This window comes from Cuculus canorus, chromosome 11, assembly GCF_017976375.1.
Source record: "Cuculus canorus isolate bCucCan1 chromosome 11, bCucCan1.pri, whole genome shotgun sequence".
NCBI classification, from domain to species: Eukaryota; Metazoa; Chordata; class Aves; order Cuculiformes; family Cuculidae; genus Cuculus; species Cuculus canorus.
The window spans coordinates 923,948-939,010 of record NC_071411.1 but is presented as its reverse complement, the minus strand read 5'-3'; the positions used below and the strand labels follow the sequence as shown (position 1 = coordinate 939,010).

General features: G+C 47.7%; 1 protein-coding gene across 5 annotated transcripts in view; it reads left to right on the top strand.

The window, feature by feature from the left end:
• Positions 1-15,063, top strand: part of IP6K1 (inositol hexakisphosphate kinase 1) — a 31,377-nt gene that overhangs the window by 15,383 nt on the left and 931 nt on the right. For all 5 annotated transcript variants that reach the window (XM_054076300.1, XM_054076304.1, XM_054076301.1 and 2 more), the window contains 4 exons: positions 8,525-8,868; positions 11,584-11,794; positions 12,349-12,533; positions 14,474-14,649. In XM_054076300.1, the coding sequence (XP_053932275.1) occupies positions 8,664-8,868; positions 11,584-11,794; positions 12,349-12,533; positions 14,474-14,649 (777 nt within the window). In that variant the 5' untranslated portion in view covers positions 8,525-8,663. The remainder of the gene's footprint in view (positions 1-8,524; positions 8,869-11,583; positions 11,795-12,348; positions 12,534-14,473; positions 14,650-15,063) is intronic.

The following is a 15,063-nucleotide window of genomic DNA, read 5'->3' as shown; positions in this document are numbered from 1 at the left end:
GAACGGTGTTGGAGCAGGGAAGCAGTAAGCAGACCTACACTGGGCACATGGCAGCCACCAAGCAGTCTCCACCAGATGCCAGTGGCTGTGGTGTTCCTTGCTTGCATTAGGTGTTCCATTTGAAGTCCTTACCTTTGAGCAGTGACCTCATAAATTGTTCTAACATCTCTGCTGGTGAGAATGAAGAGAGAAGACGCAGTATTGATGAGTGTTATCAGTGAGCCAGTAGCTGAGCAGAGGTCTCCAAAGGGTAGGATCCGTAATCCTCTTAAAAGAGAGAGGAGTTGGAGAGGCTTTGGGCAGTTATCTTTTGTGGGGTGAAACAATCCCTGTGCAAAGCTCTGCATCTTTGTGATCAATTCCTCTCCCTTTTCCATATTTTGTCTCTCCAAAGCAGAAAATAGATGTAGGGGAATCCTGCAGGAGTCTCAGCCTCTGTAAAACTTCTCCCACCTCAGGTTTGCAAAGCAGTGTGGACCTGTCAGAAGGCAGCTCTGTGTGTGCAGATTGATAATCTTATGTGACAGTGTTACGGAGTCTTACTCTGCACAGATACTCATCTGTTACTCATAAGGCACTTGGAGCATGCTTTGATCTCAGGGGGACTACGTGCTCCGCTTAGCGCTCTGCAACTTCATCGCTGTTTTACCTTTGTCTTGTTTTGTCGCACCCATGTTTTATTTGTATTGGAAAGCTGTGAGAAATTCAGGTGTCTAAATGTTACCCTAAATGATGGCTTTACTGAATTTTCTTCATATTTCAGTAATCCTTTAATATGTATATTTTATATTTAACAAGAAAGACTGCCAATGGTAGTGACTTAGTGTCAGCAGTCAAGAATTCATTAAGGTAAACGTCTTGCTTCTGATTTATGATATTCCGGTGATTTGTTGCAACAGAGATGTAGCACTTACTCATGAACGTACTGTTTTCTTTGAAAAGATCTACTTTCTTTGCAAGGTTGTCCAAAAACAGTAGCGCTGGAAAATCGCTGCTGACTCAAGAGGCAGCCACAGCTTTAACTCTGAATTTTGGAGGAGTGACTTGTGTATGGAAGTAGCCCAGGCGTTCTTTTAGTGTGCTGTTCTCCAAGTAGCAGCAGAAATTGAATTTGCTGCCTTTCTGAGGCAAAACTGGGCCTTTCAGGAATCCCCTGTTTGCTCAGCGCTGTGTTCAGAGTTAGGTTTTACAAGCAGTGATGAGAGCTTCCTAAAACATGTTGATCATGAGGGAAGCTAAAGTCGTGAAATGTACCTTATGAAGAAGAAATTCTTTGGCGAGGACCCTCAATGTCAGCAGCACTGAGGTATCGCAGTGCACAGCAAGTGGCAAAGTGTTTGGTCTCCAGCAGACGAGGGCTGGTGCATATGTGCAGCTTTTGGAGCTGTGATGGCACAGGTCTCCTTTCATGATGAGGGGAATCCCTAGTTCCAGCTCTGTGTCACCTTTAACGTCACCACAGTGAACTCGGTGAGGCGTTCACCTTCAAGTTTGACAGCAACCCAACTGCTAAAAACTAGTTTGGTTATGGATCACCTCACAGTAATCGTGGCAGTGCTTTCCTACAAAAAAAACCTTGAGATGGATTGGCCTCTGCTTCCGAAGTATCTTAGTTGTGCAGAAGTGGTCAGCTTTCTGAACTGACTTCCCTAACAGTTTAACCAAGGTAAAGAGAGCCTTTCACATGGACGAGGCAGCAGTTTCTAAGAATTCTTTGTTGTCTATGAATCAGTGTTGTTTGTGTGATGTTGTTGTCGCTGTTCCTCCTGGCTTCGCTCCCCAGTACTGCTCACACACACACAGCTCCTGTTTGCCATGCCCTAGTTAATCACAACAGGCTGATTCTCACTCTCCCCTATATAATTTTAGTAGCTCTTCTCCTCTGGAAGTAATGCTGCAGAGAGATAAATTAAAGATCTGTTTTTGAGGAAATAGGGCTCTTCAAGTATTAGCGATGCGGCATGGAAAATTAAAGCACGAGTAATTAGATCTACTGATTTTTTTAATGTATAATTAAAAGTCTTTTGTACCAAAGTGTTTTTGTATAAATGTTACATAGTCCTATTGTGACATTTTGTTTATGTTGAGTAAGATTGCAGCTTTGCAGTCACTTGAAGTTGAGCTTTAGCCTTTCCTTTCCATGCCTTTAGCCACAGGTTCCCACCTTCTCCCTTCTTTTGATGACAGGTGGGTTGTTGAACCTCATGGCCCAATCTTTTAGGGACCTGAAAGTTTTCTTGTTTGCTTTATATGTTGCTGTTTTACTTTCGTACCAGGTCAAGTACCTAATCTGGCTGTAAGAGTGCTGATGCTGGTCTAAAGAAGATGTCAGGAGAGAGGTGAACAACTTGAACGATCTTTGTGCTGGGAGCTGCAGCTCACATCTCTTTAAAGGCAGGGTGAGACTTCCCTGAGTGCAGGGTTGCAGGACAGTTGAAGCTGAATGAAATTGGCACTACTACTCCTCTGCCCGTCCTTGCCCTGCTGGGGATGTCTCCTCATTTGCTTTCATTGGGCCCTGGCAATAAACCAGTTCAGGAAGCCACGTTGGCAAAAACAACTTCTTTTTTTCCTGAGTTCACTTTTCTGCCAGGTTTCTGAGCAGGATCGAGTGAGTGCCAGTGCTGACTCAGGCGAGAAGGTGGATTTGTTGAGTGCTGACTTAAATTTATTTAAGCTGCCGCGGAGCTGTGCACTGAGATGCATATTAAGGAGTGGAGGATAAGATTTCCCAAATACCAGTTTTGTTAATTTTCTGTGTCCTCATGGATGGATTTGATGTCTACAAAACAAGGCTGCTGAACGGCTTGGAGACTTGACATTCTTGCCTTCAGACACAACAGGAACTGATAAATCTTGTTTCCTGAAGCTGTTTAATTAACGTGCCTCCTACCCTGTTCCAGAAGTGAAATCTTAATGGTTTATTCAGTCTTTTGTGCCCAGTTTTCAGTGAGAAGGTGTCACAGAATGGTGTTGCTGTGGTGCGGATACCTGTCAACCAGCTGAAAGCAGGGAACTGAGAGCCAAGTGCTTCCCAGTAGGTTGCCAGGCAGCCACCAAATAGGAGATATTTTCAATTGGTTTTGTTTCAGGCAGTATTTGAGCTGGTAATCTGGGAAAAGACCCTTCAGTCTGTTTCTCTTATGGTAACTTCTAAAGTACATGCTGGCATTCCATCATTGCTTAGGACTTATTTAGTTTTCCATCTTTATTTTTGTATTTCCATATTAAAATCAAAATTCAGCTGTGATTGAAGAGTTGCCCAAACTGCCGCTGCGCTCCCTGGTCCTCAAACATGGCAGTCTTCAGATTGGTGGGAAGCTGCACATAATGTAGGCTTGGGCTTTTTAATGTAAGATCACCAAGATAGTTAATGGTTATGCAATTTCTAGGAGAGGTTTGTTTCAGAACTTGGCCCAAAGCTTTTCATTCGCATCAATGACTCTGTTAGTCATGGGGTTTATATTTATTTCAGCACGCAGACTGCAAAAATGACATATAATTTAGGACAAGCAGTAGCTCAAGGGAGCTCAGTAGCCATGCCCTGCTTGTAGGATACTCGTCAGTGTGACCTCATTTTGTCTCATTAAAGAGACCCTCCATGCGGTTGCGAGCTGCAGCAATAAAGTACCCTACGTGTTCAGTTTAGTAAGTAGCCCTGTTCTGCAGCAGCCCTGGAACAAGAGATGAGCCAGGAATGCAAACATTGGCTTTAGGCGCTAGGATAACCATCAGCAATTCAGGCACCTTGTGCCAATACAACTGTTTGTACAGCTGCACAATGGACTGGGGATCTAACCTGGGTTGCAAAGTAATCCTTGAAAAAACCCAAACAAAGAGCTGGTTTATTTTTAACTGCGATCAGTTCCCTAATTTGATTCATGGTGAGGCTGCGAACAGTTGTACAGACACAGCAGTGCAGAATAGGAAGATTCTGCTTGTGCTGCTGCAGCCGCCAAAGGATTGCCTGTGTAACCAGGGCCTGGAGAAATAGTGTCAGGAGGAATTACAGACTGATTTGGCTCAATCTGTGCCCAAAGAAATCTGAATGTAATATTAGGTGGGTTTTTTTTTAAACAGCATTTGGACGGAGTTGGTTTAATTGTGGAGGATCACAATAGAGCAAACTAGACAAGCAGTTGTTTCGTCCCCATCATCTGTTTTACCAAACCAGAGAGAATGTATTGGATTAATATAAGGTATCGACATGCACTTTTTCCTTGTGCAGGCCAAGCTTTTCATGTATTTATTTTGACACTGTCATTTCCCTGTGAGACGGGTGGAGGCCTTGCTATTCACCCAAGTTTTCTTCCTGGAGAATAAAAAAAATTAACAAAAAACTGACTTCTTGGCTTTGGCCTTGACACCTCCAAGGACTTCTAGGGCATTTTTAACCAGGATAATGTGCAGCAAGAACTTAGGTAGGAGGTGCCTGTTGTTCTCTTAGCCCCTTTTGTGGCACAGACCTGAGACTGCCACTAACCTGAATTTTCATCTGTGTGGTGTGCAGTCCCCCAGTGCCATCCATCTGGCTGTGTTCTGTGCACAGTACCACAACATCACACCTTCTTTTTCTCTGCCAGTGGTGTGGTGTGTCTGTCCTCTGGTTCAGCACAAGCATCGATTTGGTACCCTCAGCTGACCTGAGATTGCATTGTTTCTGAAATTACTCTTCCTTGTGCTGAACTCGGTGTACTCATTTCCTCATCTTCCTATGGGGGAGGCATTTGGATGGTATTACCTGGATGACCCTGCAGCCCTCCAGGACTTCCTTAGGGATGTGGCTGGCTTATTTAAGCCTCTCTCAGGGAGGCCAAGGTCTGTGACTGAAGAGTAGGTTGCTTCGTTACCAGCATAAGGGAAAATTTTAAACATAAGATTGTGAGGGAAGTTGTTCCTTCTGCTTCTTCAGTCTGGAAGTTGAGTTACAAATTCTTTCCAAGTCAGTCTTTGAGCCAAGCCTCTGTAATGGGATTGATGTGAATGTTTTTTCTTTCCCTAGTCCTGTGGATGCCAGGGCTGCTGTTTGCTGCTGTTCACTAGGGTGAATTCAAGAAATGTCTTCTTGTAGTGGGTTAGGTTGGTTCCTTGTGGTTTGTGACTGTTGAAAGTAAGTTCCTTTCTAATTGTTTCTGTTGGATCTGAGAGCTGTGCTGAACAGCAGCATTTGCCTCAAAATAGTTTAAAAATAACCTGTATACTGCAGGGACTTGTTTTCCTCTTTGTAAATGACATGAAGAGAAGACAGAAATTGGCTCACAGAAAGCTGAGCAATGAGGTTTCACAAGCATTGATCTCCCCAAAGCTCTTCTCTAGAAAGCATGTGTCGTATTCTTAACTCTCCTATCAAGTGCAAAGCTGATACTGAACGACTCTGCTCTCCTAGGCACAAACTTGGAAGAAAATCTTCTGGGCTGCTACTTTCTGTTATGGTACCTGCTCAATTAGGTTGTGCTGCTGAAGCTCTAAGGCTTGGGCTGAAGCCAGTGCTTCTGGAGAGAGGAGTTGCCCTTCAGTACTGAGGTGGGGTATGTTTGTGCCAAGGGGCAGCAGGATCCAGCAGCTCGGCTCCCTCTCCCTTGGCTCTTGCGCCTCCCTGCCTGCTGGAGAGGAAAGAGTGGTGATGACTCAACCACGACAGGACCTTCCTCCAGCCCCCCCTTTGCAGTGAGGCTGATAGGGGTGACAAGGACTCACAGGTCCCCAGGCAGCCTCTGCCCTCCTGCCAACACGCTGCCTTTCTCTAGTGAAGAAGGGGAAGCCTGGAGAAAAGAGCAGCAAGGGAGTTAAATCAGCTTATATCATCCCTGTTACGTGCAGCCTTCTCCCCCTCTCCAGACTGATGTTATTGCAATAGTGTCAGCTTTTCCAGTGTCAGGCCGAGCAGGAATGTGAGCAGGAAGAGGCTATTTGAGCTCTGGCTTTGTTACTCTTACTTGCAGACAGCTGTTTGACGAATGTTCACAAACCACTGCAGAAAACCTGGTTTTCTCTGCTGCCAAATGTGGCAGAGCTTCACTATGTGTTACGTGCTAAGGTGTGGTGTTAAAAAACCAAATTCATCACTGCCAGTGTGACAAAACAGGCATTGCCTGGGCCTTGGGTTGAGATCCCTATAGGGAATTCAAGTACCTCCTCCCTCCTTGTGAACACGCTGTTTTTGTGTAGCTAACAGCAGAAGGGCCTTCGGAATTCCTGCCAATCTGACCTCTAAGAAAAAAGCCTTCGTTAACCCCAGCTCTTGGTAGTGGTTTTAATGAGTGGTTTAGACATCCCAGCCATAGCCAAAAGCACGTGGCCCGGCCTCCATGTCTTCAGAAAGAGCTGAAAAGGCTCAGCTTCAGCTTCTTTCTTAGGAAGAGAAGATTCCTGATCTGACAGGCTCCTGGCAGCAGAGCTGAAGCTTTGCAATGAGTGTGATATACGTCCTGCAGATCTCTAGGAGACCAAAACATAGGGCTTGCCTAAGGATTCACGATGCAACCTTAATTGATTTTTCCATGTGGTCCTTTCTGTGAGTTCAGTTGAGGCATCTCTTTAGGTAGATTGGGCTTTTCTCTCACACATAGACACGTTGCCCTGGTGTTGAGGCAGGGAGAGTATTAGTAAAGGATGCACGCTCTTGTTCAGCTCATGGCATAGGGTGGACCGCTTCAGCTTTCCTGTTGTGCTTTTGATGTCTGCGTAGGGGTCATACTCTGCTCTCAGGCCTCTATCTAAAGAGCTGCACTTGCCCAGGCAAGGGCAGAGTGTCTGCTTGAAAAGGGCTGCGTTTGGGAGTAGTTAAAGGGTCGGCCACGGGGGAAGGCTCAGGATTCAAAGCTATGTGCTCCAGCAGGGTTGGAAGGTTTGTTGCTTCCTGGATACCAGGCTGGCCAGTTGTTTCTGGTTACGTCCTCAGTGCTGCTGCAGGTTCTTGGAGAGTTGTGTTCTCTGCCCAGGTCCCAGGAGTCATCTCCATTTACTGCTGACTAGACAGAGCTCTCGGGCCTGTGGTTTGGCTTTGTGCTGGGAAGTTGGTCCTGCAGCACAGCAGGAGATGCTTTTTTTTTCAGACCGAGTTTTCTTCTGTAGAAGGTGGGTCAACCAGTCCAGCATGAGCAGAAGACACCGTGCTCTTCAGCATGGGTGCGAGCTGCTGTTTCTCTTTGCTAACAAGTCCAGCTCACAAGAAGTAGTTTCCAGGTGCCTGTTGGTTAAATGCTGCGGTCCTCTCACCGGGTATACTGGGGTTTTGTATTCCTGTGCTCCTCACAGCTTCTTTTATCACACAGGGTAATCTCTTATTTCTCTTACCCGATGAAGTTTGAAACTACACAAAGGTGTGAAGTTAACCTCACCCCCTGTATTGTCTGGAATAACTGAACTCTGCTTTTGTCATTGGCAAAACAAGAGAAACTGAGTACATGACAAAGCTGTGTCAGCAAGGGGAGTTTTAAGTCTGTAGAGCATTCATCTGAAATCAGTGAAGTGCTGATCTGCTGCAGATGCTGGCACCTTGGTTGTTTGGACACTACTATTCAACCAAACTAAAATGTATATTGATGAAAGCAAACTTCTGCTGCTGACATTTTATCTTCCTAAAGCCAATGAGAGAAAGGAGAGAAATCACAATAAGCGTTTGTGATACAACTTGGTCTGAGGGAGTTGAGGAGACAGACTTTGAGGCATACCTTGAAGAGACTTTGATATGAGTTGCTACAGAGAAGGACCATCTGTGGTGGTGTTTGGTTTCTTTTTCCCCTCCTGTTCCCTGGTCCCCACTTTAAAAGCCAGCTGAATGTTCACATTGTTCCCCTTAAACTGAACATAGTCGTGTGGTCACATAACCACAAAAGGAAGTGTTTTCCAGCGGATCAGTGAGATGATTCAACTCAAATGAACGTGAACTTGTACTATCCCAAAATCCAGTGCATGGGAGTGAGCAGGAACACATCGGCAGGGAGAGAGAAGCGTTGTCCTGTTGTGGGTAGCTTTTGAGTTAGATGGGGTAAAACATGTTCTGAAGTATCGTCCCACTTTTCGAATCTCCTGAGCTGCATCTCTCAGATGATGGAGTTGGAGGGGTGGGAGCCTGGCAGTGTGCATAGCTGTGGAGACATCCCATGGCCAGATGAGGAACAGCCTGAGCCCTGTCCCTTGTTCAGCCTGCAGGCGTGGTCTTGGTTTTAATTGTGCTGTTAGCTGACTGTTTGTGCTCTGTGATCACATTCCCTTACTGATAAAATGAGCTAAAGGGAAGAAACTATTTTCTAAAGATGAGACGCTCAAAACATTCATCTCTCCTCCTTTCCCTGTCTCACATCAACCCTACCGGAAAAGCTCTAGGTGAGGCTGCCTCCTAATCCATGTGTTTGCCTGTGAGACGCAAGAGGTGGGGAAAAAGCCAGCTGGGTAAGGGGGATGGAAACAGAATAGAGGAGGAACAGTTACAGATATGAATGAATACCAAGGGCTTTTCCTAGGAAACATGGAGTGAATGCAACCAGTCCTCCATTCACAGGAATCTCCTTTGCTTTTTCAGATCCTGATGGAGAAGCAGGCCACCGGGTTTTCCTCACTGTGGCTGCCCGACCACTGCTGAGCTCCACCTCCCAGCCCATGTGGCTCTCCCCGTGCTTCAAGAGCGCAACTGGTGCCCAAGGCAATGTGTGTGTCAAACCATGGAAGTGGGCAAGTGTGGCCAGAAAGCCCTTCGATGCGGACCCTGGGAGGTCCTGCTGAAGCCTTTTGAGCACCAAGTGGGCGGCCACAACAGCTTGATGCGATTTGACGACCATACTATCTGCAAGCCCCTCATTACCAGAGAACAGCGCTTCTATGAGTCTCTGCCCCCTGAAATGAAGGAGTTCACCCCTGAGTACAGAGGTGAGGCCTGACATCATTGTCGAATGCAGTTACATCCTTCGAGAACCTGTGCTCTACTTTTCCCGGAGCTGCTGATCTCATGGAGTCTCTTGGTGTAATTTTATTTGTGGTTTTTAATTCTTTCTCTTCTGCAGGCTAGCAATTTGATAGGAGCATTTGGGAAGGCGGAAGTCTTTGTTGTAGGCATGCCGAGTTTGTGTTCCTCTCCCTGTACAGGGAACATGCAGTGTGACAGCTGTAGTCTGAAGCTTAAGCTTATGGATGTGTAACTGAATTAATTTTACTACCAAGTTATTGTCAGTTACAGCCTTGACCTTGAGCAAATGAAGGTACTGAGCACTTGCACGTCCGGGTCCTGTAATTTATTGCTTCCTCATCCCATCTCTTTTATGGACCCATATCAGAAAGCTGCAGAAGCAGGAAGCATTTCTTTCCCAGTGCTGAGGTGAAGTTTTGTTCCCAGACGCCTTGAAGGAATGGAATTTTCCAGTGTCGATATTGTTGTAGGAGGCTGGTGGCTGATCTGTAGCTTTCAAAAGCCAGAGATGCTTTTGGCCATGTGCTTGCATTCAGGATGGTGGTGCTGGCAGGTGGCCGCCTGGGGAATTCAGTGTTCCTGTTGCCTCTTCTGCTCTGTCACCGTGTGGCACTGGGGAAATGATGCTTCACAGGCAGCTGGGGCCACCATCTGTTGAGGGTCTTGGGAGGCTGATCTGGCTGCAGCCAGAAGGTCCCGAGGCAGTGTCAGCTTACCTACCTGTCTGCAGATGAGTGAAAGATATTGTCCAACAGACGGGTCCTCTTGCGGCCTCGAGCCACTCTGGGGCCATGCAGTGCTCCAGTGACCCATCGGAAATTCTAGCTGAAGCACATGCGGTTTCTAGAATGGATATGCTGTCAGACTTTCCTTGGGGAGATGTGCTTAAATCTGATGAAGCTGATGCTCCAGATGGAGACCTGTCATCTTGGAGCCAGATACTTCCTGGTAGCCTGAAGGTGCAGGGCCCGAACCTCCACCCCAGTGTGGGATTTCATCTGAAAGTCCTGTGAAGTTTCCTCATAGTCCCAGAAATTGTTTCTGCTGATCTCGGGGAGGAAAATGTCGGTGATGGTGTTCCCTGTCATAGCACTTGGATGTTACTGTAGGATTGTCCTTTCACAGAGATCTCTTGAGGAGCGTGTCCAGGCAGCCAGAGCACTCGGAGTGGCATTTATGCACTGACACTGTGGAGTCCTGGACCTCGTTAGCCCTGTCACCTGCAGAGAGGGATGTGGGAGGAACAATAACACGATGGCTCGCATCAATGAGGAGCGCGAAGTTTCCTTGCGTTGGTGATGAATCATTTGATTTCATGCAGCAGATAGTCCTGGCAGCTATTCCATACCAGTGACAAGCCAGGGAAAGACTTAGTCATTGCAAGTGAGAGGATGGGCCAATAGCCTCATTTTCATGGTAGGGAGAGTCCCAAAGGTGGAGAAGTCTGCTCTAGCTAGAAATGTCAGCTGTTCAGCTCTGTAGCTGGCCAGCTAGGTATGTTCAGAGTCTGTGCTCCGAGCTATCTTTACCTTCCCTTAGATTATGGTGCTTTCCAGCAGCCTTCAGAGAAGGTAAAACTGGACAGGAACACACGTGGTCCTGCTTGCCTGCACCTGGCTGAGGTAGTTTTACTTCCAAGGCCCCATAGTTTTTATCACTAGGAAGCCCTGGGATCTTGCAAATCCCTTTTGTGCGAGACTGGCTGACTTGTGAGAAGAGCTGTAGGCATCACCTCCGCCTCAGCTCTGTCCTTCTGAGTTTGTGTTGCAGAGTGCCTGTAGCAGAGAAAGCACACTCTTTCCTGGCCAGTGATGTCTTTGTCAACAGCAGGAACACTAGAATCATGGAACAATTTGGGTTGGAAGGGACCTCAAAGCCCATCCAGTCCCATGCCCTGCTGTGGCCAGGGATACCTCCCACTGGATCAGGGGCTCCAAGCCCCATCCAACCTGGCCTGGAACACTTCCAAGGATGGGGCAGCCACCACTGCTCTGGGCAACCTGGGCCAGGGCCTCCTCACCCTCACAGAAAAACAGTTTCTTCCAAAGATCTCATCTCAATTTCCTCTCTTGCAGCTTCAAACCGTTCCCCCTTGTCCTGTCCCTGCACTCACTGATGAAGAACCTCTTCCTAGCTTTGCTGGAGTCCCCTCTGAGGTCTCCCCACAGCTTTCGCTTCCCCAGGCTGAACAGCCTGAACTCTTGTATGGTGTGTGCTCCAGCCCTCAGATCATCCTGTGGTCCGCTTCTGCAGGACACAGACACTTGTCCAAGTGAACTAGATCCATAGTTTGTATGCTTTGCCCCCCTCAGCATCTTGGTAGCCTGTGCTTGACTTTCTCCAGTTTGACAACATTTTCTGCAAGACTGAATGGCAGGAAATAATCACAACCCTCCCAGCTGTGCTTTCGTCCTTCATTTCCTGTGGGTGACAGAGCTTCCCCCACTGCCACTGGCTGTTGGCTCAGGTAGTGACACAGGGCGTTGCTTGAGGGGGTTCTCCTCTGTGCTGCACTAACAGCATTTGAGTTCTTGTAGTCTTAAGCCTCCTTTCATTGCTCTGGATTTGCTTTCATGCTCCATGAGCTGCTTTTTCCTCTCTCCTGTTGAACGTTTAGGTGCTAGTGGTTGCGTATTCTCTCTGGGAAACGGAGCTGACATGGCACTTCTTTCTGTCAGGTGTCATATCCATCTGTTGTGAGCAAAACCAGGAAGGCTACGTGAACATGATGTCCTATCCCTGCGTGGAGAATGAGGCTCTGGAGCAGGATGATCTGCCAGAGTGGGACCAGCCACGACGTAGGCACTCACGTCGGAGCCTTCACAGATCAAGCAGTGGTGCTGAGCACAGGGAGGAAAGACCCAGCCTGGCCAGTGGCAGCACTGAAAGGTAAAACTTTGAGGGTCCAGGGACAACATGTGGGGGGGAAATCTCTCCTCCCCTTTCAGCTCTGGTGTCCCTTCTGTTGAGATCATTTTCCACTTCCAGACACTCAGCAGGCTGTCTTGCCCTTGCTAGCCCAGCAGGCTAAACAAACTCATCCATGGGAAGTGCTTCTGACACAGGATACCCCTTGGCAGTTTGTTGGATGTGGAACCAAAATGTGGAGCAGATTGAAACACTCCTTGAGGTTTCTTCAGGGGTGCTCTGAGTACGGGTCTCTGCCTTCTCGCACTAGCTGGAGCTCCCCGAGAAACAAATATTCCTGCTCAATCATGCAGTTACAGTCCAACCTAACAGGGACGTATAGACCAGAACCTTGAGCGTGGGTCTGTGGCTCGGGGTGTTAGCAGGGCTTTGGTGTGGGGAAGGTTTGTGTGGTGTGAAGTGTGCAGCAGGAGAAGGAGCAGGAGATGGTCACATGCCAAGAGAGGGTATGGCAGCCATAAGTATCTGAAGAACACCTGGATTCTAACAGGCAGATCTGTCTGTCTTTATACCAGCAACATCCAGGAAACAAGGAGTCCCCAGATGAACTTGCACATCCATTCAGATGTTCCGTTTCAGATGTTGGATGGGAACAGCGGTCTGAGCTCCGAAGAGATCAGCTACAATCCCTGGAGCCTGCGCTGTCATAGGCGGCAGCTGAGCCGCATGCGGGCGGAGTTAAAGGACCAAAAAGTCTACAGTATCCTTTGGGGAGCAGAACAGAGTGTGTCGGGCTGTGCTGCTGTGCTGGCCTACCCAGTTGTGCCTGAGGCAGCTTATTTACTTTGGCTTTCCCATCGTTCACACAAACAAATCTGTATTATGTGTTTCCTTTTACTTCCGGCTTCCCATACGGTGACACTAACATCTGACACTGATGTTCAGAGAAGCCATGTTTATGGCTAGATACCAGGTTTCCTTTCTTTTCTGGTCCTTCTCCTATTTTCTTTGCCTTCCCAAATGACTAGTGCTTTTGTCTTCAATTTGCCAGCTTGTGGGGTTTTTTGTTTCACCTGCTGGAACCTGGTTCTGTTTTCCTTGCATAGAAACGCCCTTTTAATAGCAGTTTTCGTTATTTTAACTGTGCAGGCTTCCCTTATGCTAATCTCTAACCTCAAACATGTGCTTTGAGCCTGCATCATTTGCAGAGAATGAATTCTTTTTGGTTGTCATCTTCTTTTTAGTTACACTTCCTTATTTTTGTGAAGTTCGTCTTTCACAATTAAACGTGGTTGATGATAGATTTTTCTGAATGTTCCTCTTCCTTGCAGGCTTAATCAAGCTGTGCCCTGGCTGCCGTTTCAGCGTGACCTGTTGAACCCTGCCCTGCAGGGCTCCTTGGGGCAAGCATTAGGGTTGTTTTTTCTTTCCCCCCCCCCCCCCCGGGACAAGCTGCTGCACTGATTGTCTTTGGTCTGTTCTCAGCACTGTGCCCTAGCGGAGGGTTTGCCCATTGTGTGTGCTGGTGATTGCAGGCACCGTCACTGCGCTGTTTCCTGCCTTTGCAGCCTCCTCAGTTTCCCCCAGGCATTGTGTGGTGTAGCTGTTCTGGGCAGGCCAACAGCCACGGTGCTATGCTATTACTTGAATTTTCAGGACGTAGGGATTGTATTGTTTGTCCACGTGGTTAATTTGCTGATTTGATTAGACTTCAGGCTCTGCCTTACCGTGTCAGCAATTCTTACTGGCATGCCCTGTCTCTCCTGAGACCAGCATTCTGCTCATCCGTGCTCCTTGCTTACTGTTGATCAGTTCCCCTTCTACCAGGTGTCAAAGCCTGGGCACCACTCTTGGGGTTTTGTCCTTCCCCTGCCTCCCAAACTGTTGTCTGTTTTGTGGCTCCTCTTTGTTGTCTGACCCTGTGTCATGGTCCACTCATAAGCAGATGCATGATGGTTCTTTTCAGCTACAATCTTGGGATGCAAAAAAAGAAAGCAAAGCAATAATTCAACAAGTCAAGGGAGTTAAATTTCAATCCGAACAGGAACTTTATTAATTGTGCCCGTAAAGCAGCTTGCGATAGAAAGAGATAGAGAATAAGGAAAAGGATGGGGAGAAAAGGGAAGGCAAAGCTACCACCACGGGTCCACAGACATCTCGGGTCCCGGTCCAGAAGGCGTTCCTCTGCTTCTGTCTTCGGTCGATGTGATCTCACAGTGAGGAAAATCTTAAAAATTCAGCTGCTTCAGAGCTGTCTTTTATGCTAGTCCATACACCTGGTTCTTCCTTGCGACCCACCTTTCCTCCACTTCAATCCTGTGGAGATATGCCAAACTCCACCTGGCAGGCCACACATGCCAAGAGAGGAGTGTCTGAGGCGTGGTCGGCTTTGGAGGCGGGTCTCGTCTGCACATGCGCTCCTCCTAGCGGTGGTGGTCAACTTAGGGTCCCCGATGAAGGCTAGTAGTCATCATCACCTTGAACTTTGGATGAACTAGTCCTTCCGCACGCTCTGTTGGAGCATGGGTCTGTGGTGTGTCCCATCATTAATTTTCCTGTCTTGCTTCACAATTGTGGGGAGTAGGGAGGTAGGTACGGGTAGTAGGAGGTTTGGAGACAAGTACAAAATGTGCTAGCCCATGTCCCTCTCCGTGGGGCAGTGGTGTCTGACCCACGAGCTCTCCTTGACATGTCTCCCAGAGTTCCTGTTGCTGGAGAACGTGGTGCATAGCTTCAGGTTTCCCTGTATACTTGATCTGAAGATGGGGACCAGACAGCATGGAGATGATGCGTCTGAGGAGAAGGCTGCTCGGCAGATGAAGAAGTGTGAAGAGAGTACTTCTGCTACCTTGGGTGTGCGCGTCTGTGGGATGCAGGTGGGGATCCGAGAGGCTGCAGCTGCTGTACCTTCCTTTCCCCAGCCCGGTTAGACCTCCCAGTTAGTGGTTTCTGCTAGGTATGCCAGCCACTTTATCTGTGTGGTTTTGTTCACAGGCAGCCAGGGATTTTCTAATAATTTTTTTCTTTTGTGGTTTGGTGTTCAGCTGGAATCCTGGTGCCTGGGAGGGGGCTGTCCCTCTGTCGCAGCATCATTTGACGTTTGCTTCTGTGCTGTACTGGAGGTGGAAAGTGGCTCCTCTCTTGCAGCCAAGGCCCTGCATGTGAGGATTTGCTGCTGGTGCTCTTGTGCAAGAGCTGCTCTGTTCCCTGCCCACAGAGGGATTTTGTAATACCAGCCTCTGCTTGCATACTCTGAAGCAACCAGAGCCCCTCATTAATCGCATGTCACA